The 23718-nt window shown below is 40.9% G+C and overlaps 3 protein-coding genes across 8 annotated transcripts; 1 reads left to right on the top strand and 2 right to left on the bottom strand.

Moving 5' to 3' along the window:
* Positions 1-61: 61 nt before the first annotated feature.
* On the bottom strand, positions 62-6287 carry zbtb22a (zinc finger and BTB domain containing 22a). Of its 4 annotated transcripts, none has more exons than XM_042435703.1 (4): positions 6205-6287; positions 3179-3397; positions 1745-2516; positions 62-1489 (listed from the first exon to the last, which is right to left on the bottom strand). In XM_042435703.1, the coding sequence occupies exons 2-4, from the start codon at positions 3383-3385 to the stop codon at positions 369-371; spliced, it is 2100 nt and encodes a 699-aa protein (XP_042291637.1). In that variant the 5' UTR covers positions 3386-3397; positions 6205-6287; the 3' UTR covers positions 62-368. The 4 variants fall into 4 exon arrangements, with proteins under 4 accessions (XP_042291637.1, XP_042291636.1, XP_042291638.1 ...); XM_042435702.1 differs by having other exon boundaries at positions 6195-6280; XM_042435704.1 differs by lacking the exon at positions 6205-6287 and adding an exon at positions 5482-6110 and having other exon boundaries at positions 62-1486.
* On the top strand, positions 4992-15588 carry scn1bb (sodium channel, voltage-gated, type I, beta b). 2 transcript variants are annotated; one of them, XM_042435721.1, is made up of 6 exons: positions 4992-5134; positions 7678-7844; positions 8813-9050; positions 13169-13310; positions 14023-14097; positions 14813-15588. In XM_042435721.1, coding segments are annotated over exons 1-5 (618 nt in total). In that variant the 5' UTR covers positions 4992-5133; the 3' UTR covers positions 14093-14097; positions 14813-15588. The 2 variants fall into 2 exon arrangements, with proteins under 2 accessions (XP_042291655.1, XP_042291654.1); XM_042435720.1 differs by lacking the exon at positions 4992-5134 and adding an exon at positions 7486-7571.
* On the bottom strand, positions 15453-23237 carry naxe (NAD(P)HX epimerase). 2 transcript variants are annotated; one of them, XM_042435719.1, is made up of 7 exons: positions 23069-23237; positions 21235-21425; positions 21041-21149; positions 20350-20460; positions 19996-20106; positions 16984-17131; positions 15453-15841 (listed from the first exon to the last, which is right to left on the bottom strand). In XM_042435719.1, the coding sequence occupies exons 2-7, from the start codon at positions 21405-21407 to the stop codon at positions 15639-15641; spliced, it is 855 nt and encodes a 284-aa protein (XP_042291653.1). In that variant the 5' UTR covers positions 21408-21425; positions 23069-23237; the 3' UTR covers positions 15453-15638. The 2 variants fall into 2 exon arrangements, with proteins under 2 accessions (XP_042291653.1, XP_042291652.1); XM_042435718.1 differs by having other exon boundaries at positions 22991-23236.
* Positions 23238-23718: the final 481 nt, after the last annotated feature.

Genomic DNA, 23718 nt, shown 5'->3' on the forward strand with positions numbered 1-23718 from the left:
GCACAGGAAACATGATCTATAACTTTGTATTTGTTTTATACTGCAGGCCAGTGGAAAATAATTCATGTGCAAAATGCAAATCAACTTTATTCAGGCTCAAGAATTACATTCACAACACTGATCGATACAGATGTAGGTTACAGCATCACTAAACAAGAACTGAGCCTACATGATACTGCACAATTTGAATGAAGTATATGATTGTTCTTTTTTTTTTTTTTTTCAAAATACACAACATGAAAAGAGTGCACATACAAAGGATAAAATAAAAGCAGCTTTTCAAAGAAGCCTTCGATGATTTGTGTCCGCGGACTTTTTTAAAGTCACCGTGTGATTCATTGTCCAAGCATGTAGTTTCACATTTGTGTTTAACTTCTGCTAAAACTCTCACTCGCCTCCTCTTTAAAAACATGACTACCGGTGTCCAAATTTTGTGGCTGAGTTCTTAACTCATCCACAATCCCAGACACGCTCCCCAGCAGGCCACCCATCCCATCCGCCATCTCCCCATGAAAATACACCTCCTCCACTTTCACCTGTCCTCCCATTGCGAGAAAAGCCTCCCCTTCATCAAATCCATAATTGCAGCTGTCATCGATATCCGCTGCTGCTGTGGTCGTTTGGTTGTTGTTAGCCGAGGAGCTGGAGGCGAGTCTCTCACATTTGGCCTGATGTCTCAGGAAGCTGTCTCTCCAAATGACTTTCTTCCCACACAAGCCGCACTCGTAGGGCCGCAGCCCTCCGTGCGTCTTAAGGTGCTTGGTTAGATGGTGCTTCATCTTGAAGGACTTTGTGCAAACGGGGCAGCAAAAAGGCCGCAGATTGAGGTGCTGCATCTTCACGTGTCGGTCACGCATACTCTTCAGGGTGTAGGCTTTGCCGCAGTGGCAGAAGTGGACTTTGCCCGTGTACGGAGCGCCAGCAAGGGAGACGGAGGATGATGAAGATGGGGTTGGGGGTGAAGGTGGTGGCGGGAATGCAGCGGAGGAGGGGGACAAATGGCGGCTGGAGGTGGGTGTCAATGAGCCTCCCTGTTCCACGCTGGTGGAGGGCCAGCTCACCTCCGAGCCTGCCATGGTGAAGTCAGGAGACACAGGCACTAAAGGCCTCTGGGAAACCTGTCCTGTGCCATCTTCGATCTCATCATACGTGTCTCTGCTAAAGGTCCCTTCTGTGAAACATTCAAAGTCCACATTCTCTTCCTCCTCATCTTCATCCTCGTCTTTACTGCAGCTGGCAGCCTCGCCCTCCTGAGGTCTCTGCTCTTGTTGAGACCAGGGACCCGTCTGCCACTGCAGCCGGGCTGAAACCGAGCAGGACGGGCCCGGAACTCCTTCATTTTTTTGGCACGCATGAACGTTGGGCAGGTCAGAGGAGGGAACACCTCCTACCAAATCTCTTTGCACCTTTTCCTTGAGCTCCTCCACACTCTCCTTCCCCGCGGCATGTCGGGCTTCCACGTTCTCATTTGAAATTGGGTGGAAGTCTGCTGGAGAAATGAAAAACAAAATCACATGTAGATAGCCAGTGTTTATTCATTTACACTATGCACAGAGCCAAACAAAACATTTAACATTTGAGATCTGTGGCTTTTTTTAGTAAATGAAAAGAAAACAAGTTTTTCTATTACCATGTTTATGCCAGAATTCATAATTACAGAAAGAAAACAAGTAGAATTTACTGCCATTTAATTACAGAGATTTGTTGTTTGTGTTTAAAGTAAAATGAGGCTTTCATATCTTACCACAGTGTCCCATTTGTGCAAAGCCTTGCTTCTTCTCCTCCGCCTCTTCTCCTACTCCCTCATCTGCCTCGATCTCTCTTTTCTCATTCTTCCTCTTCTCTAGTGTCTCATCACTCTCCCCGCTATCTCTATTTTTATCAGGCAGTCTATCAGCGCTCAGCGGCACTCCCCGCTGTTGAAACCTGGCTTTCTGCTTTAATGCCTCACCACTAGGGAACCCCCCATGGTGCCGGCTATTGTGGCCAGGTCCATCATGACCAAAGTGGCTGGTTTTGGCTTGGCTTGATACCCATGCCTCTTCACAGCTGGTGTAATCATTCTCCGCATAGCCAGGGAGGGCGTCCAGTTTAGAGTCCGTTAAGTGCTGGCCTGATGAGGGCCGTGGACGCCCCCATCTAGGAAACTGCTGCGGGCGTCTCCATGTAGCTAAGGGAGGCAAGGCGTCAGGCTTCCTCTCCTTCTTTCTTCCCTCTCGTTCCAGATATAAGCAGTCGGTGCTGCTTGGGGACTGCTGTCGAGATGCGGTGCCAGGATGAGCTGCAGCGGCCTCTCCTGGGGTGACTTCTGCTGAGGGCCGGGACCTCTTCAGGATCTCGGTGCATTTGTCCACGATGTGCCACATCTGGAGGAAACTGGCCACGGTGACATAGTTGACAATGTCATCGTGCACAATGCTCAGCTGGCCTGTGTAGGCTGAACTCAGGACACTCTCGAAGGCCACTGGGTCCATAACTGAGGGCAGGGAAACCGTTGTAACGTTCTTCAGTAACACCTGTTGACAGATGGGAATAAAGACAAAGTTTTAGGCATCTGGATCATTGACTTTAGATAATATGGACGACGTGTCTCCACTTCCTGCCACTATGCAAAAGTGAAGCCAAAATATCTCATTTCCAGGAGCTGCCATCTTGCTTGTGTGACGTCATTTGCAGCCACAGTCTGCGCAGTAGAGTCGGGCGGCGGGATGACAGCCTGCACAACACACCCCCTCAGCCGTCCCGCCGCCTGATAGTGGTTTGAGAGCGGCTGTCAGAGCTGTCAATCATGATGTCACTAACCCTTATTATATCGTGAAACAACTAATTACAAACAGACTCATCAGAAGAATGAGCACTTGGACAAACATCAGCATGATAAGAACAACCTAAAATGACAGAAACCATCTTTGGGATAAAAATTTATTTGGTGTGTATTTTGATTTTTCAGTTTGGCTGATTTTTTAGTTTTTTTAGTTTGGCTCATGTCTATACTGCAGCCAGCCACCAGGGGGTGATAGAGATGTTTTGGCTTCACTTTTGGGAAGCTGTCAGACATCCATATTTATATACAGTCCATAATCTGGATGGGAATGTAGGGAGACTGAAGTGGCCAAAACAACAGTACTTTATAGTAACTGAATGAATCTGTATTGCACACTGATACAGCCTGGCCTACCTGGTCATGGAAGTAAGGTGAGGACGCAGCGAGCACACAGCGATGAGCCCTGAACACTTGACCTTGCACCTGGATGGAGAGGTCGCACAGCCTGCCCTCCTCCCGCTGCCGGTTCAGGTTGTCCAAAACGGCGGCACGGGCGGCAGGAAAACACACCTGCACAGTCAAACCAGCTGGAGTCGAAGAGGCATTGCAGGTCGGATCCATGGTCACGCAAAACTAGAGAGAAGATCAGTTATTAATAATAAGCGCAAAATCAAACATTTTGCTTTTGTTGAAGAGAAGGGTGGATTAACTTGAGGAACTTGACGTCTATGTATAGTATTTGTTGATGATGGTTGCACTTTGCTTTTAATCAACACAGAAATGTACAATGCAAGTAGGAGAACGTACGTATATCATCGTCAAAACAGTGTAAAGATATTTAAATTAGGATAAACTAATTCTCAAAAGACTTTCTTTGATTTCAACATCCTCAGTTCAGATGAATACACTCTAAATTCATTTAAAAGAGAGGAAATTTAAGGGCCAATGTTCCTCCATTTACATACATGAACATAATATTTTTTCGGCACTTAGAGCTAAAATAATTAGTCGATTAATCGATTAGTTGATCAACAGAAAGTTAATCTGAAACCATATTCATCTTGGTTCTTCTTATGTGATGTTAAATTGAATCTCTGCCAGTTTTGAACTGTTGTTTGAGCAAAAAAGCAATTTGAAGATGTCAAACTGTATCAGGCTCTGGAAAAAAAAACTTTACTTATAATAATTTCCTCTAAAAAGTCGCCCACCAACACTACAAAACATAAATATTCAGTTTTCTATCAAATAAGCTAAAGAAAAGCAGGAAATCCTCACAAATGAGGACCTGAAAGTAGGGAATGTTCTCTTTTTGAAAACTGACCATCAATTAGTTTTTGACAATCACTTCATTTGATGATTACTTATTTGTCAATCAACTAATCGACTTGTGGTTAGAGCTTTACAGTGTCAGATAAATCTAAAGTAGGCAGTGGTGGAAGAAGTATTCAGATCCTTTACTTAAGTAAGAGTACCAATACAGCAATGTAAAAATACTCCATTACAAGTAAAAGTCCTGCAGAAAAAAACTATTTAAGTAAAAGTACATAAGTATTAGCGGCAAAATGTATTTTAGGTATTAATGTTAAAGTACTCCTTGTCCCCCTGACTGATATACTATTATATATGACATCATTAGATTATTAATACTGAAGCATCAGTGTTAGAGCAGCATGTTACTGTTGTAGCTGCTGGAGGTGGAGCTAGTTTCAACTACTTTATATACAGTTAGCTAGTTTAGTCCAGTGGTTCCCAACCTAGGGGTCAAGCCCCTCCAAAGGGTCACCAGATAAATCTGAGGGGTCGTGAGATCATTGATGGGAGAGGAAAGAAGAAAAATCAAAGTTCTGATACACAAATCTGTTTCAGTTTTTGAAGTTTTTCTCTAAACTTTGATTTTTGGTGAAATATTCGAACATTTACTGAAATGAAACCATGTGAGAAGTTTAGAGGAGGAAGTCACTATTTGATGGAGCTGTTAACAACTCATAGACATTTGAAATGTGACCCCGACTACACACTGCTTTTTGTAAGACGTCAAAAGCCAAAAAGGTTAACAATTGTATTTTAAAAGCTTGTTTTAGTATCCATTGTGTCAAATCTTCATCAGAAAAGTAACTAAAGTTGTCAAATACATATAGTGGAGAAGAAAGTACAATATTTCGCTCTGAAATGTAGTGAAGTGGAGGTATAAAGTAGCATCAAATGGAAATACTCGAGTAAAGTACAAGTAACGTTACCTCAAAAATGTACTTAAGTACAGTTGACTTTAGTAAATGTACTTAGTTACTTTCCATCACTGGTTATTTGTCAACTGACTAGTCGATTAATTTACTTGTGGTTAAGAGCTCTTCATTGTCAGATAAATTAAAAGTAGGTAGACTGTCGATATTTAATGATAATTGTGTGTATTTTTTCCAAACTGTTCAGATTTGCGACATGAAGAGTTTCCACCTGATGGTCATTAACGCATGTAGCTTGCTACAGTTAGCCTTCCACTGTACGAAGCACAAAGTTAGTTAACAAAGCCCGTCGCTATACGGTTATCGTTAAACAGCAACTGTATTGTCTACACGAAATCTGGTTGTATCCACCAGACACACTGTCATGTTTTAGTGTCCCTGCTAGTCCTTATTAATCCACATATACTCATGGTCTTTCCTACGTTAGCTTGTAGCTAACCACCGTTAGCTAGCTAGCAGTTAGCTTAATTACTTTACCTTTGTTTGTCGGCACGTCGAGCTTTTAACTTCTATACGTGACGTCGCTGTACTATTTGCAGCACATTGTTTTTCGTGAATACCACATGTGAAGTGCCATCTCTTTGTTTGTGTGGAAAAATAAATAAATAAAGGTGAACACGCTAGCAAAGGCTATAAGCAGCTTGCCCGGAGGCGTTGCTGATGCTAGCTGGTTGACAAAACAGCATCAGCATCCTCACACACAACGCGAGTGGGTGTTAGGTGTGAAAGTTGGGTTGAATTATTATCAAATGTCATCATACGGGACACTTTCAGCTGCAGCTGAAGCCGCGGGGCTGTTTGACTGATATGATGACAGCTGAATATACAGCTGGTCGAGCTGTTATGAGAAGTTATTGACTGATGCAGCGTTTCATGAACAACTTGTGTTGACAGAAAGATGCTAACATTGATCACCCCGCCCCGCTGGAGTCCCGTTAAAGGGCCAGTTCACTCAAATATCAGTGCAACCCTTTGCCACAAATGCTACAGCACCCCCCATTTTTTTCTTTTTTTTTTCTTTTTTATTAAATGTGCTGCTTTTATTCAAGTCAGTTTAAATACAGCGGGGCAGAAGCTGAAGCAATCGTCACATACAGCACCTGCTCACTCCCTCCCTCTCTCCCTCTCTCTCTCTCTCTCTCTCTGTGTCACACACACACACACACATTCACACACACACACACACTCACGCAGTTTTACCGCAGTGCTTCTGCAGCATCCTCCGAACCGAGCGACAGAGCCGCCGCCGCTGTGGCGCAGGAAAAACACCGCTAACTGAGCACAGGAAGTGCTTATGTTTTGTCCATTTTTTCATGTGCCCGTGTGCGCTCAAGCAGCTTTATCTGCAATGCCAGCACGACCGAAGCATCTCTTCTGCGAGCCCGGGGTCATCAGATAGGTGAAATTACAAGTCTTTCCACAATCAGCTGTCACCGCAGCAGAGGACAGTATTTTTATTTTTTTTTATTAATTTTTCCCGAGGAGACGACTCAGCCCGAGGAGAGGAGAGGAGGCCTCTGATTCAGGACAGTAGGCTCTGATTTTTAGTGATCCGATTAAGGATAAATATCTTTTGACCATTAGATTGGTCTGCATTCAATATCGGTAGCGTGTAGCCTGTTAGAGGTAGCCATTTAATTCTTATCATAGAGCATGCAAATTAATAATATATGCACTGACATTAAGTGTAATGTAGACGTTCAGTCAGTAGCTGGCATGTTGCACATTATATAAACACATTTTAAAACCTATCAGTACCTATGTGTACCTGTGCTGTCTGTACTTTGCCAACACAAGAAGAGAGAAGATACTGGGCTACACAAATAAAATTGACTTGACTTGAGCATGTGGCCCCAGACAGGTCTAACGATTGCTCAGTGCATCGCACATTAGGACCTCAGGGAAAAAGATAATCAAATCTCAGGGTGAAGATCTGGGGATCACTGTGAGTCATCACATATCTGGATTGTTTCATGTGCTTCTTGATAATTAAAAGCAGAAAGCCTATATCTTGAATGCATTAATTTAACAGAGATGAATTGTGGGACTGTCTCAAAACAGCAATAATCTCTGGCAATAAATGCTGTAACAACAGGAAACTGTTGTTGGCTTGAGCCAAAGAACTGAGACACAGTGGTTCGATAGCACCATTAGGACATCATATACAAATTTAGGGGTATAAGTGAGGCCTATAGGTAGATACATTTTGCACTTTACAATGCATGTTTATCTGCTAGTTGCCTGACACATACCCATGACATTAGCCTGCACTTTACTGATCCACAGCTTTTAAAATCTACAGATAAATAAGACAAATTCCAGTCTTCTCAAGATAAAAAACAATTGCAGAAATTGCAATTATCTGCTCAATTATTACAAACTCGGAGGTCCTCAGTTTATGAGTGTCTCAAGGGTCATAAAAAATCTTTGGGTGCTCCACACTAGGAGAGTTGCTGGTAAAGTTTGTTGTTTTTGAGGCCCGTCGTCCAATAAAAAAGCTACTCTAACACCCGGTGACATGACAGCATTTCGCCTACTACTTGTCTCCTTTTTCTGCGCCCTATTTGGTGAGTACAGCTGGTTCTTTGCAGCTGTTATATGTTGTCGTTAAATCATGTCAACCCACAGCTGAACAACCTGACTTGTGATTGTTATCTGTTTATTTGTTAACAGTGTACCAGAGTCATGGGGCCTGTGCGGAGGTGGACTCTGACACGGAGGCAGTGGCGGGCAAGGGTTTCAAGCTGGGCTGCATCTCCTGCAAGAAGAGGAGTGAAGTGAAGGGTGCTGCCAACATCGAATGGTACTTCAAGCCCAAAGGAGAGGCTGACTTTTTTCAAGTGAGTGCAAATCCGCCATTGCTTAAGTGTATTTTTAATGAAAGCATCCTTAAAAATCAAACTTCTGCCTAAAGCAGAACACATTAACCGTGGCCCATTCCTCAAGACACAACCTATTAATATACACCCAAGCTTCTCTTCTTTCCTGTGTCTCTCTCACTCACACCCACATATGCCCTCATACATGCTTACCGTCGGTCACACGATAGGGCCCGGTTCTGCGGTCGCCGTTAGGGTTCAGATGGAATCAATCGTTAGAGCTCAATTAGAGCCCTAGAGATGACATACAACTGTGTTGACCTTGAGCTCGATCCTCTGTTTGCCAGCAGAGTGCATGCTGTGATAATGTAGCTGCATATTTAGTTCAGTACATCATTATCACGTTTTGACTTTCATGCCTAAACAAGTCACCTTTTTGATTGGGAAAAAAAGAAAAGGACATGTATGAGGATTGGGTCATCTGGATTTTTGTGAGGAATGTCGGGTTAAATTTGTCCTTAAATCCCCTTTACGCAGCATTAAAAACATTTTATTCCCTATGTATACACACATAAATGTTATCTATGTGCATATGCATGCTTTGGAGGTTCATGGGATAATCTGCTTTTGCTACCACCGATCCTCATCGACTCTCACACCATCACAATCCACCAGGTCTCCACCCCCGACACAGAAATAATCCAAAGTTTAATCCAAAATCTGATCTTTAAGATAAGACTTCATCGATGAAATTCACATGTTACAGCAGCACAAGAAACAGTCAAGGAAGGGAAACAGCATTATTAAATGGCATTATTTAAAATAATGAATACATAGTAAGAAATGAAAGAAATTACATTAAAAACTTACAATACTTAGGCCATTTACAGCACATGATTTGTGCATTGTGCAAAAAGCTGTGCAAATATGCAATATATGTGCAAAAGTATCTAGTTTTTTAAATAACACTGATGTCGCTCTGTCACCAGATCTACACCTACAGTGACGGAAGCCCCATCATTGAAAGCGATCAGTTTATGGACCGTGTGGATTGGAACGGAAGTAAAAGGAGCAACGACATCCAAGATGCGTCCATATACCTGCTCAATGTCACCTTCAATGACACGGGCACCTACCGCTGCCTCTTCAACCGCGTCCTCTTCTATGAGAACTACGAGTACAACACTCTGGTCAGCAAGGATGTCCACCTCACTGTGGTGGCTAAAGGTACGATGGAATCAATTGCACTGCTGTATAACTTGGCGTTTGGTGTGTGATATGAGCACAGATTGAGTTACAAGTGGTGGGATTCAAGAACATGCCCTGGAAAATGTTAAATAAGTAAAATAATATGCAAAACTGCAAAAAACTGATGAACTTACATGGTGAGATCATCAGATGTTCTGTTGATCAAGGTCTTAGAAAGCATTTAATGGATGGGCTTGAAATGGATAGATCATATGAACACAAATAAGCACAATATTTTCACTGTATGGTATCATTTGTGGTAATTCTGGTGGTTGGTTGTTGGCAAAATCTGCGGCTGGCAAAGCTCTGAATTTCAACATCGGTGCAAGTAGTTGAGTCTTTCCAGACCACAATGAGTAAATCAAAGTTTGTTCTGAGGCTTTGCAGGTTGTTTCAGGTCGTTCAGTTCAACATAAAATGTTTTGTTGGCTGCTATCAAAGCTCTGAAGGCTGTGGAGGGTTTAGATAAATAAGGTTAACATGGGGACGCTAGAGCTACAACGATTTGTCAATATAAACGATTGACAGAAAATGAATCTCCAACATTTTTGAAGGAAAAATGACAAACGTTTGCTTGTTGCAGCTTTTCAAATGTGACTTAAAGCTTTTATGTGTCATACATGATAGTAGACAATAGTGAGTGAGAATTTCTTGTAGATTCATACCGTCCCCAAAACATTCAGAATATGCTGTAAAATAGATATATTTTCCTCTTTATTTGTGCTATTTTATGTGGTATGACTAAGAAATGCATTCATGTAGGAACAAAGTGCTAGCACCTTTTAACTTAATGTACATCCTGTTGCCATAAAAAGCAACCTAAGGAAAGTATAACAAAGGCATAGTCTATGTGTAAGAGCAAAACAATGTTTGAGAAGTAGCAGGACGGAGCTAAAATGTATACATTTCCTCTATTATCCAGCGCCTGCACTTAGGGAGGAGTATTAGAGAATGGCAAGTCAGCACCACTGCAGGCTCACTGTCGGGAGAGTTTTATTGTCCACTTTGACTGCACACTACCAGCTTTGCAATATCACTTCCATCACATCACAAAGTTCTATAAAGGCTTGCTTGCAGATATATCATCATTATGTAATTCACACACACCCCATTCTGTTCTGTAGTCATTTACAAAGACTGGAAATTCACTCAAGCTTTCTCTGCTAAACAAAAACTCCTCCTTTGGATTTGTCGCTCCTTGAACTACACATGTTACTCTCAGCCATTCCTTATGATGACATACCACTGATTGTAATGGGAGACATGAATGTCCATACTGACAAAACCCTAGCAGCTGACTTCCTGTCACTTCTGCCCTCATTTGACCTCAAACAGGCCTCCACCCCTCCCATACACACAAATGGGGCAATACTCTTGATGTGATCTTGACTCGGAACTGCTCCACAGCAAATCTGACTGTCACCCCCTTACTGTACATCTGTCTGATCACAATTCACGATCACTGTACCGGAACATATCCTCATATTCCACAGCAACTGGTCTTGTTCTGCCAAAATTTCTGGTCCTTCACGCCGACTATACTTTCTAATTAAGTCTTGGCCACCATGCCTCCTCATCAATCAATCAATGAATTCTCCTCACTCCCTGTCAATGACACTACAGACACACTCTGTTCCTCACTAGCCTCCTCTCTTAACAATCTCTGCCCTCTTACATCCAAACCTGCTCGTGACACCACCTCTTTTCCATGGCTCACTGAAGTCATCAGAGAGCAACTCAGAGCAGTGGAGAGAAAATGGCGTAAGTCCAGAGAGCCCACTGACCTCAGTGACTATCAGGGTCTCCTAACATCATTCTCGTCCAGTTTTAAAAACAGCTAAGACCACTAACTATCAGAACAAGATCTGTGGCACCACAGACATTCGGAAAATGTTTTCTGCTTTTAACTCACTCCTCAACCCGCCTCCTCCTCCGCCCTCCACTCTCCTCACTGCAGACATGTTTGCCTCGTTCTTTACTGATAAGGTCTCTGCCTTCTTCCTCTGACTGAGGAGGAAGCCTCCAAACTTCTGCTGGACTCTCATCCCACTACCTGTCCACTGGACCCAATACCATCCAACCCTCTACAGACCATTTCCCCCGCACTTAACCCTGCAGTCACACACATCATCAACTCCCCACTTTCAACAGGTGTGTTCCCCACTACATTTAAGCAAGCTTGGGTCACCCCGCTGCTCAAAAAACCTGCACTCAACCCAGCCCAGGTTGAAAACTACAGACCAATTTCACTCCTGCCTCTCCTATCAAAAATACTTGAGCACACAGTCTTTCACCAAGTCTCTGAATTCCTTTCTGAGAACAACCTGTACAATCCGAATCAGTCTGGCTTTAAGCAGGGTCACTCTACGGAGACTGCACCACTGTTGGTTATGGAATCACTGTGTTCAGCTAGAGCTGCTGGTCAGTCCTCAGCCCTTTTCCTGCTTGATCTGTCAGCTGCCTTTTTATACAGTTAACCACCAAATCCTCCTCTCCATACTCACTGAGCTTGGAATTTCAGGATGGAAGTGTCCAAACCACACAGCTTGTCCACAGGCGTTCCTCAAGGGTCAAGGCTTGGTCCCCTTCTTTTCTCAATATACACCACCTCACTTTTCACAAAAATCTGCTCCCATGGTTTTTCATACCTCATATCGTTGCTGTGCTGACGATATCCAGCTCTTCCTATTGTTCCTGCCAGAAGACTACACAGTCTCAGTTCAGATCTCATCATGCCTTGCTGATATATCAGCATGGATGAAAGAACGCCACCTTCAACTCAACCTCTCTAAAACCAAGCTCCTTGTCATCCCAGCCAGTCCCTCCATACAACAAAACATCAGCATCCAGCTCGAATCAACCCAACTCATGCCCACAAAGTCTCCCCGAAACTTGGGTGTTATGATTGATGACCAACTAACCTTTAAGGTTTATGTGACCTCAATTGCTCGGTTGTGTCAGTTCGCCCTGTGCAACATCAGGAAGATCAGACCCTACCTGTCTGAGCATGAAGCACAACTCCTGGTACAGGCTCTCGTAATATCACACATCGACTACTACAACTACTAATTACTGGCAGGCCTCCCTGCATGTTCATTCAAACCTCTGCAGATGATCCACAACGTGGTGGCATGTCTGGTCTTCAGCAGGCCCAAAACAGCACATCACCACACTGTTGATATCCCTCCACTGACTCTCAGTTGCTTCCCGCATCAAATTCAAAACCTGGACGCTCACTAACAAAATAGCAACTAAAACAGCTCCAGCCTACCTGAACTCCCTCATTCAGGTCTACACTCCCTCCCGCTCACTACGCTCTGCCAATGAAAGGCGCCTGGTACCACCACCACAACAGGGCCCTAAGTCGCAAGCTAGACTCCTCTCTTCTGTAGTTCCCCGGTGGTGGAACGAGTTACCAAACTCTGTTCGATCCGCAGAGTCCCTCTCAATCTTTAAGAAAAGACTAAAGACCCAGCTCTTTTGCAAACACCTATGCACTTGATAGACTAAAGACAATGTAAAGAAAAAATGAAGAAAAAAAATCTTCTTCTATGCACTCTATGCCTTGCCTCTGTGCTCTGCCTGTTGGCACCTACGTCCTGTCGGACTCGAACTTAACTTTATGGCACTTACTCATGTTGTTCTCTCTCTGACTAGATCCTTGCCTGTGTTGTATCAGCTCTCAGATGTACGTTACTGGGGATAAAAGCATCTGCTAAGTTAAATTGTAGAATGCAATTCCAAATGAAGGTTACAGCCACTAGTTATTTTGAAATGAGTTATGGATTTTGAGGTAGAAAACTTATGTGTCCCTCTTGATTAAAACCCAGCTGTTTCAAATGTCTGTGTCTCACAGTTAGCCTGCACAATCTCCCAGAAGACACTCCTCAACGATGAGAAATCAAGAAGAAGATTGTGCAGTTGATTGCATCTGCAGCTGCATGCTGTCTTTAGATTCACTCTAACACATCATTTCTAGATTGGATCCTTTCTGTGAAGGGGTAAACGCCAGATAGTTTCTGCTTAGTAAGAGCCTTGTCAGGTTGCCTCTTCAGTGTTTTGTCTGATGACTTGATTTCCTGCCTCCCTCCGCACAGCCACCAGAGGTACAGCTTCCATCGTGTCCGAGGTCATGATGTACGTGTCCATCATCGGCCTACAGGTCTGGCTCCTCATAGAGATGATTTACTGCTACAGAAAAATAGCAGCAGCCGGAGAAGAAGCACTACGGGAAGCCGCGTAAATATATTTTGTTACATATATGTGCATATGCTCATGAGATTGGAAAACCTTGTCACTCAAAATGTGATGATATGGTTTTGACTTCAATGTGACATTGTATGTGTTTATGCAGGTTTAAGAAAAATCTCTTTTTGCAACCCTTTAAATTCTAACCCTTTAAAACATTTTGGAGATACAAGGTTTTTATCTCATAGCAGCAAACCCCTTTAGAAAAGATGTGTGTTGTAAAGCTTGAAACAACACACATCTGAGTTACTTTGCATGTTAAAAAATGCCCAAACTCCCAAACTAGCCACTCTGATGTGTTCATTGCTTTGAAATGTTTGAATGTTACATGAATGCTGCCCTGCTGTCACTTCAAATAAATCATTCCTTTGGTTCAAAGATCTTTCCCCCAGCACTTATTTTTAAGATTATCACTGTTTCCATTGTGTTTGTGTGTTCTCACTTGTGTCTCTTTGTCTAACGTCTCACACTCCCTCTGTCCACTTGTCGTGTTTTCGTCTTGTCCGTCCCATCCTCCTCCCTAGTCAAAACCAAAACCAAAACCAAAACCTCCCTCCTGTAAGTCAAAAAAGGAACAAAGACTTGTCATACAACCATAGCTGTGTTTTTTTTGTTTTTTTGCATTTTTCACCCATGTCTCTGTCCTAAAGTAAAAACGTTTTTCATAACCACTAAAAGTTTTTTTTTCTCTTTTTCCTCCCAGAAATGCTGAATATTTAGCGATCGCCTCGGAAAGTAAAGATAACTGCGCAGGGGTTCAAGTTGGAGAATAGCAAAGGTATGTTGTGATCTTGCAGTGAAAATGTACAGCATCATTCCACAGTTAGCTATGTAACTTCAACGTGTCACAACCTTTTACATAATTTGAACTTCTATCAGAAACACTAAAGAAATTAAACGCCCCTTTGTTGTATTGTAGGATATCAGGCACACTGAGTCTATTGTTGACCAATTTGAACCAGTGACAGGGGACATATCATGCTTTTTTTGATGTTGTGTAATGAAGAGACGGGAGCTGAAGCAGCCTGTTTCAGACAGAGACTGAACTGAAGGGCTGCATAAAGAGCCAGTATGAGATATATAAGGATTCTTTTGTGTTTAATTGTCAAGATATTGCAGAAAAGCCCCAGAATACAAATATAAATCTAGAAATATGCATGGTATGTCCCCTTTGAACTATTTAGCCAAAGCTCATGTATGGCTGCTTGTGTTTAAACCCTGTTTAATATTTGGGGACTTCAGCTTCTTTTGTTGAAAGACCGACGAACATGAGCAGATGAACACGAAAACAGCCTTTTAGTGTCAAACTCTGCACATAACGTCACTCTGCACAGTGAAGCTCAAACATCCAACTGAAGGAACAAGAAGAAAAACACATTTTTTGAGCGGAGGGGGACTTTAAACAATATCCAGCCTGTATTCTAACGTATTTACAGACTGTTTTATATTTTATAAGTTCTACTATTGAAATAACATGCTGTCTTTATTTTTAGGCTTTTTACATGGACTGAAAACATCCCTCCACCTTCTGACCTGCATGAGACCAACTTGGGGGAAAAAAAAAAAAAAAAACTCCTTTCCATCTCAACTCTCTATTTTACCTTTTCCTTGATAAAGGTCACAAATGAATATGAAGTACAAAGAGAGCATGGTACCAGCACTGTATATAGTATACTGCGCGCAAAAGCATGTTCTGCACTTATGTGAGAAAAACCATTATGCATTAATGAGCCACATTGTCGAAAGCATACACTTTACATACAGTATTTCTTTTAAGTATTATGTAGTCATACATTTATATAAAATTCACTAATACAACGGGAGTCTGTTGGACTTTATGAGAGTGATTGTCAAAGAAAGATTTTTACTAAATCATCACTACCTTATGTATAAATAATGAGACACACAACATGTATGGTAAGGTTATATATAAAATAGAACATGGTGGACTATGATAGACCGTCTTTCCAGTTTAACTGCTAGTACATTCAATGAAACCTTAAGATGTACTAATAAAAACTGAGAAAACACATGTGATTGAGTGGTCTGGTGTTGATGGTAATAACACATCTGCATAGACATTTTGCTGATTTGTCTGATTCATATTTTAGAAACAAGTGACAACAACGCAGGTTCCTTCCAATCAATATTTTTTATTTCACTGTAGCTGCAGCACTCTCACATTAAGATCTATTGTAACACGTCATCGGATTCACACCCACTACCACCACACAGTCAATGGGAACCAATCAAATTCCCAGATTTACAAGCCATATCATCCCTAGAGCAACTGAAACCTCTCAGCAAACCGATATCTCCTTACAGCTGTAACACACAGTCCGTTCCAGGGTACTGAGGCAAGTTGAGCTGGTACTTCCTCTCCAGGCCGGGCGGCACAAAGCGGCCACCCAGGAAGTGGTAGCGTCCTCTGAACAAGGAAGCTGATTTCTTGGGCGCAGTGAGAGAGATGAGCATGTCAGGCTGGAGGCCATCTGTACTACTGCCCTGCTCCACGTCCCAACCTTTAAAAAAAAAAAGATATCACAACCTTTTTTTTTTTTTTAGGGGGAGAGTGAATGTGCACAATAAAAGTTAAAGACAATATGGGGATTCGTTTTGTCAAGATGTCTTGGTTTGATCTGATGTAGCACTAGAGGAAAAGGTCAAAGGGTCACTATAATTGACAGGTTTCTTCCTTTTGGGAGCATGAACGTGCACAACAAATTTCATGCAAATTCAGCTATTGATTTTCAAGATTCATTACACACAGAGAGACAGATATACTTACTATAGTATTTCCATTTTGTGCTACTTAATACTTCTACTCCACTACATTTATGTCACTGTGATGGTTACAAGTCACTTTTCAGATCAATAGTTTATATGTAAAACATGAAGTTTATTAAATATGCATTAATATAGATTAAACTACTTTACATGTACAAGTTGTTAAAATGAGCTCGCTGCTTACATGTACATGAATCAGTATTAATATTCCAATAATACATACAATACGGCCATTTTGCGTAATAATTTACTTTTGATACTTCAATTACATTTTGCCACTTACCTCTAGTGCGTGCTAGTACTTCTAGTGGCCACATGCTGGTATTTGGTGAATTGTTTATGTTGTAATCACATGATATGTGTGTTCTAACATTATTTAAGTTCATCCAGTAGTTTATGTGTAGCTTATGTACAGTTTAAGTATATTTTGAAAAGAATGGCAGATACACTTTGCTGAAGTTATGTATATACTTGCTATTATTTTGTTTTTATGTGCTGGAATACGTTATTTGCGAAGGTGGACAGTGTCGTAAGGCAGTTTTAATGCACGTGTACCATTACTGCTTCCTCAAAACACCTTCACAACTGCCAATTACAATTATTTGATGTTTTTGCTTAACAAGTAACTGATCAATTTAACAAAAACAACTATGTTTTTGATCTACATTAAACCCTCTAGAGAGGGTGTTGAGCACAGAAAGGATAACACATTTAATAAAATCAATGAAAGAACAGAGAGTATATTGGGCGGCAATCTGTTAGGCAGCACTTATGTGATGAAATTTCAGCAACATGGTTGGAACTTACACTTTTGTTATGTAAATTTAGTACAAATCCATCTTGCTCTCCTTGGAAAGTGTCGAGTGTGAGGACTGACCTGAGGGGATGTCGATGCTGGCTAAGGGGACTGTGGTCTTCTTCAGCACGTTGAGGATGGATCCAAAAGGCTCTCGCACAGCCCCCTTGAAGCTGAAGCCAAATATGGCATCTATGACCAGGTTGTAGGCCTCGTCGATCAATTTGGCCTGAGAAGACATCCACATAAATCAACCATTTACATCAATAATCAATCAATTAATCAATAATCTGCCTTTTTATTCTCAGGAAGTACCTCTTCACACTTTGGAAACCCTAAAAATGTGCTATGAAGTACAAATCTGTCACATGGAGACATGTGCCCGTCTGTAAAAATACCATCTGTAAAACCATTAATACTGTTTCTGCATCATTATTTATTTATTTTTTTTAAGTGAGATGAGACAGAACAGGTGATACAAGACAAGACAGAACATAATACAATGGATGACATGACAGGATTCACGCAACAGGACAAAACATGCATTGAGGATGTCCAGCAGTAACAGCAGAAAAGAAAAAAATCAAACATTAGTACTGTTATAATTAGTACTGTTAGTAATGTTAGTATGGAAGACTGTTATACAGGATTCCTGTGTGTGTGTGTGTAAGTGTAGAGGAGCGCCCCCCCCCCCCCCCGCGTCCCATCCACCTGACCGCACCCTTCTTTTCTTCCAAATTTAAGGATGGACTTTTTTTACTGTTGCATGGATCTGGGGTTTTCCATTCCTTTGCCGCCTCCAGACCCTGGGGAGGAAGCTGACTGTCGGAGGCGCCAACTCACCCATCCTGAACAGCCCCCTGAACCAATGGGAGAGAGCCTGTTCCTGCAGGGAGAGAGTTTCTTTTCCTTCCCCTTTTCTTTCTCCTCTCCCGTGCCCCCCCGACTCGCCCCACCCAAAAAGACAACAGACCAGGACACCTCAGCTAGTAAGATTCAACCGAACAGACAAGAGGAAAAAAGGAGCAAACAAAAAAGTTAAACAGTAATAATAGAGAAAAGAGAAAAAAGCGAAATGTAGAGATACTGGGGTGGAGCTGGTGTGTTGTTTTTTCAGCACGATTCATTTGTGTGTGTTCTGCAGCTTGTGTGCATCAACAGTAGTGATAAAGGAGTTGTGATTTGAAGTAATGCATTTGTTGTATATGTTAGTCCTATAACTGATAATAGCATTAAAATTAAAAATAGTAGCAGGAGTAATAGTCAGGGTAAATAGTGATGGTGCTAATAGCCGATAATAATAATAACCATTAATGATGCTAATAATAATATGACTGATTATTCTGCTACGACCTAAATAATAAACATAAAGTAGAATTAACACCTTTCTGACAATATCAACAAAAACTGAAGATGTATAAGCTTCATAAAAGTAAACAGAGCTGTTGTATTGGATTATATTAGATTACACAGGCGTTCCTAATAAAGTGAACGGTGAGTGTATTTCCTACGTTTATTGAGGTTTTCTTCTGTGGGAGTTTTGGTGTAAATATTTTCTAATTCTTTGTTTTTTAGGTCCAGATGATTTTCATGTGCTGTCTCTGTTTTCTTTTTGTTAAATTAATATGAGATTATTTTTCTCTGGATTTCTGTTTTTGCAGTTTCCCAGATTATTGTTGTTATTTGAAGAGTTGTTTATGTCCGTGAAGGATGGCGACTCTTTCCTATTAAAGTCTGGGTCCTTAAGCAACGTGATAGTGAAGCGCCATCTGGAGGGTTGTTTAAGGAACTGTTTACTGTGTAGATGTAATGAAATAGGAGCATGATTGATCACTAATTATTATAATTGAGTGGATTGAGCTATCAGCTATGTCCTGCATGATCTATTTACTGTTTAGGAAGAGTTCTGCACAGAAGAATAAATGATAAAAATTCTTTTACTGTTGGATTATTTAGTTGCAAACTGTCATCAAGTCCAAACTCCTCCATATACTGTTTTATTATTTATGGATTTCCATTTCCTGCTTGCTGTTGCTGTTCAGTCTACTGCTGAGTTGAGTCTGTGAAATTACATAATAATGTGAAGAAGGGGTTGGGTCTGTAGATATTTGCTATGATCAGATTTTTGTATTGTTGATTGATAAGATAATAAATCTGCCGTCTGGGTCAATAATGGTGGAGATATGAGTTAATGGGATTCTCCTGTGAATCAGAGATGGACATACAGGTTTCTTGAAGTAGGCAGATATCTGGATTTAATTGATTTAAGTGAATAAATATTTTATTAATTTTAGCTTGGGAGACAATCCTACTTATATACCAGCTTAGGAATTTAAGTAGAGCCATGATTCAGGATTATTGGTGAAATGCATCCTGGTAAATGCTTGCTTTGAGTTGTGTGTTTGTGTGTGTGTGTATTTGTCTATGCTGTCACTAGATGCCATAGGGGAGGGGGAGGGGGAAAAATAGAAACACAAACAACAATAAACACATGTAAACAAGCATAATAGTACACAACAAGAGATATTAGAGAGATAGGGGTGAATGATGGAAGAGGTTCATATTTTAATGAGCAATGTAACAGCCGCTGAATGTTTGATGGGACGTAGTGAATCAGAAAAGCCATGGAGTGGTAGAGCTGTCCTTCTATGTATAGTTTGTCCGCAACCAGGTTGTTGTTTCAGGGAGCTTTGCATCATTGAGTTTGTATTTTGTACTTTTCCAGTCGCCTTCCTTTGCTTTTAATGAGCTCCTTGTGTTTGAAATGTTCCGGTCTGGCGATGACGGGTCGGGGTGATTTGTTAGTGCCAGACAGTGATCGCAGGTGGAAAGTGACCTGGTTCACGGTGTCGGTCGGGAGCATCATTAATTATAATTTATACTGCCTATGTGTTGATTGGTTAAAATGAAAACTCACCGTTGCAATTACCCAATTTCCCCACAGGGATCATTTATTTAATCTAATCTAGACTGAAAGCTCACTAATTTAGTAATGTCTGTTTATGTGTCATTTATAGCTTGAAATAAAATGCAGACTCATAAACACAATATGCAGAAGAATTTTCTTAACTGATAAATTACTGGTGAACAAACCTCAGGCATCTCAGTCAGGAAGGGGATCTCCATTTTCTGGCACTGTGTGGTCAGACCCTGGAACAGTGGTTTGTTTGGCCTCTTCGGGTACAAGATGGTGGGCTCATAACCCTGAGAGAGGACACACAAGACATGAAGAAAAAAATCACTCTTAGTTTGATAAATGACTTCCACTTCACTCTGCACAGACCAGGATTCACTGCTGCTTCTGTGGTTTTTATTTAGCAATAACTGTCCTTCAGTCGTCTACTGTTGATGCCACTTTGCCCAAATGAAATCAGAATCTCAGCACAGCACATTAATCCAGTGTGCTGTTCAGTATCTGTTACTGTCACACAAGTATAAGACACTCACAAAAAGTTTAAGATGTCTGGCACAGACCAAGCCATCGCCTCCGTTGTTACCTGGACCACAGATCACCAACAGTGAAGGTTTGGGCTTCACCAGAGAACTGAGCGGATACGCCTGCAGGAAACAACAGACACAATATCAATGCAGCACTGCATCACAGCTATTATTGACCAGGAAATGTGGGTTTTCTTTACAGCTGCATCTCAAGGGAAATGTTTCTAGGGAAGGAAGTTTGGAGGACGGAGTAACCTGATTATTCACCTCTTCAGACAGTAATCTGATTTAGACATATCAATGAGCTGTAAATGAGAAAATCTGGTTTCCTTTTATTTCCTTTAGCTTCGTTTTTGCTGAAGAAACGAAGTATAGCTGATATCTGAAAGGTCTTTCAGTTGTGTGAATAGAAAATACTGTAGTAATGGAAAATAAGAGAAATTATTTATTAAGTCTCTGAGAGAAGTAGAGATAGAAAATAGAAACTAGAGAATTTGGGAAAGCAAAAATTTCTCAGTCTGCAATATTTAGTTGTAAAAGTGAGCAGAAAGCTGGTCATGATTTGATCCCTTTGAGGTGACAAGTGATAAATCCGATCCGAACCGCATGTGTGTTTAATAATCAGACTCAACACAGCAGATGTAAACACTCCAGATTTCTGCCTTAAACTCGTCACCATGAGCCCCGATTGATGTCTCACCCTGGTGACGGCTGTAGCACAGCTGAGGCCCGCCAGCTCCATCAGCTGGTCCACACTGAAGCCGTACTCGCTGAAGAGCTCTTCATCGATGTGCTGGGCCTCCTCCTGCCTGCGGAACCATCTACAGGTCAGTCTGAACCGTCTACACACATGCAGTCTGTAAATGCTTTAATCGTTCTGTGTATAATGTATACCCGAGATATTTGATGGTCTGGGCCATGGTGGATGCTGCTCTGCTACCGTTACAGTCCTTCTTGTGGTTGACAGCTGCAGCGGACAGAGGACATGTCCCTGTCTGAGCGAGGATTGCCGTGGCCCGTGAGGTCACCAGGAAGCCGATCCCAAACAGGGCCCGCGCACTCAACATCCAGATGGATCCAAAGTCCTGGAACAGAAGAGACCGCAGCGATCTACAGTGAACTGAAGAAGTGAATCCTCACATCAGCAGCATGACTACATGAAATAACAGAAGCGTAACTGTCAAAACAAGAAACTTTTACGGGAAGACGACTCAAATGCTGATGTACATTTTCCCCACTCATGAAAGCTACTGAAGTCACTTCCTCCTTTTCTCTGTTACTTGCATTTTTCTTTGCTCTCATCTTCTACCTGCAGATATCGATCATCCCGCTGCTCTCAGCTACTGATAAATATGCTTTACAGAAAGTGATGAGGCACGAATTCTTGATGCCAAAGTAAACTGCATTTTACTTTCTTCAGTGTACTTTTGTATTTCAATATATGAGTCAACTGTCTGAACTTGACTGGACTGCATGATAAGTATCTATTATATGACGTCACATCAGACAGAATCATTCTGTGTTGAAATATCAAGTATGATTGCCATCTAATTATTATCAATTATTCTGTTGATTCTTTTTGATTAATTGATAGATCATTTAGTCAATAAAGAAAATAATGAAAAAATAACGATCACAATTTCCTAGAGCCCAAGTTCAGGTGGTTTGTTTGTGGTAGTGTTGAAATGATTTGTCTATCAATTTATTACTTCAGTGACAGAAAAATAGATGGCAACAATTTAAGTCATTTATTGAGCAAAAAATGCAAAACACTCTAGTTCTGGCTTCTTAAATGTGAAGATTTGCTGCTTTTCTCTATTTAATATCATTGTTCATTGAATTTACTTGGGTTTTTGACTGTCGATTGGACAAAAAAAGGCATTTGGAGGACATCACCTTGGGCTCTGGGAAACTGTGATTCAGTATTTTATAGACTAAACCATTAATCTCAAAAATAATCAACGTATTAATCAATTAGTTGCAGCCAAACCCAAAGATATTCAGTTTACAATGATATGACACAGAGAAAAGCAAAAACTCTTCATGCTTGAGAAGTTGAAACTGCAAACATTTGGCATTTTTTTTCTAGATTAAGGGTTAGAAAAGGATTAAATAATCAAATTATCAAAATTTACATTTGACAGGTTAATTTTCTCTCAGTGGGCTAATCAATAAATCAGCTAATCCTTCAGTAAACATCAAAACATAGTAATTAATAATTATGTTGTTTTATTTCATTATGAAAGGAAAAAATAATAAAGTCTGCCTCATGACAGTTTAGTGAACATTGAAAATATTTTAATTTACAACAGTCAGATCAATTTCATGAACATACAGTAAACTTGATAACTTATTACGTGACTTTGCACATATCAGCTGATCTAACTATTGTGTGTTTCACTCAGTTCTAACAGTAAATAACAACTAGCTGGCTAGCCTTTGATAAACGTGACAGGTGAGGTCATTTAAAAGGTTTGTTTAGTGGCATCTTATAAATAGATTCGATAGACTAAAACACAATAAATCCATGTAGATTAATTCAGACACAATCTAAAGTTACAGGCTGTGTTTAGTTTATGTAAACTGTTAGCTAACGTCTGCTATGAGCTGCAAATTGATGTCGTAACAAAAGATTATTAGTGAAACTCACCAAATGTTAGCAAGTTTCCCCAGAAATTAATTCCACATGCACGTTATCCTATAAAAACAATGCATTGATTCAACTTACAGAACAATAATAAACTGATAAAGTACAGCAGCCGAGCAGGCTTGTGTCTAGATGGGTAACCCTATGTTTGCGAAACTCTCGCGAGATTTGCACGCGTTGTTTCCATTGTGTTTCTTAATCGTTGTACAAAATAATGATGTTTTATGATGTGACAACGCTGTAGTTAAGGTCTGGTCATGTTTAGACACAAAAAACACTTGGTTAGGTTTAGAGAAAGACCATGGTTTGGGTTAAGATGATCATTCTCGCGAGATCTTTCGCAGTTTTGCACCTCAACGGTATCACCGACTTCCGGGTTTGAATCAAAGGAACCTATAAAAAAGGAAGGTTCATATTTTATTATTTTTTTTATCTCAATGAGGTCTTCCTGGTAAAATAAAGATAAAATGAAAAATAAAAAGTAAAAATAGAAATAATTCATAATACACAATTCTGGAGTAAAAGTAAGCAAGTAACTTTATTTAAATTGCACTTTTTGAGAGCAGAGATGTCACAAAGTGCTTCACAGAGGAAATAAAGTATAAACATACATACAGACATAAAACACAATTTTAAAAAAAAAATCTCCTTTGGTTTTAAGCACAGATCGAGAATCAACCAGCAAACCCTGATCCGAGGACCAGAGACCAGTGCAGAAGCATTATCAGTAA

Source organism: Thunnus maccoyii, chromosome 15 (assembly GCF_910596095.1).
Source record: "Thunnus maccoyii chromosome 15, fThuMac1.1, whole genome shotgun sequence".
In the NCBI taxonomy this organism is placed as follows: domain Eukaryota; kingdom Metazoa; phylum Chordata; class Actinopteri; order Scombriformes; family Scombridae; genus Thunnus; species Thunnus maccoyii.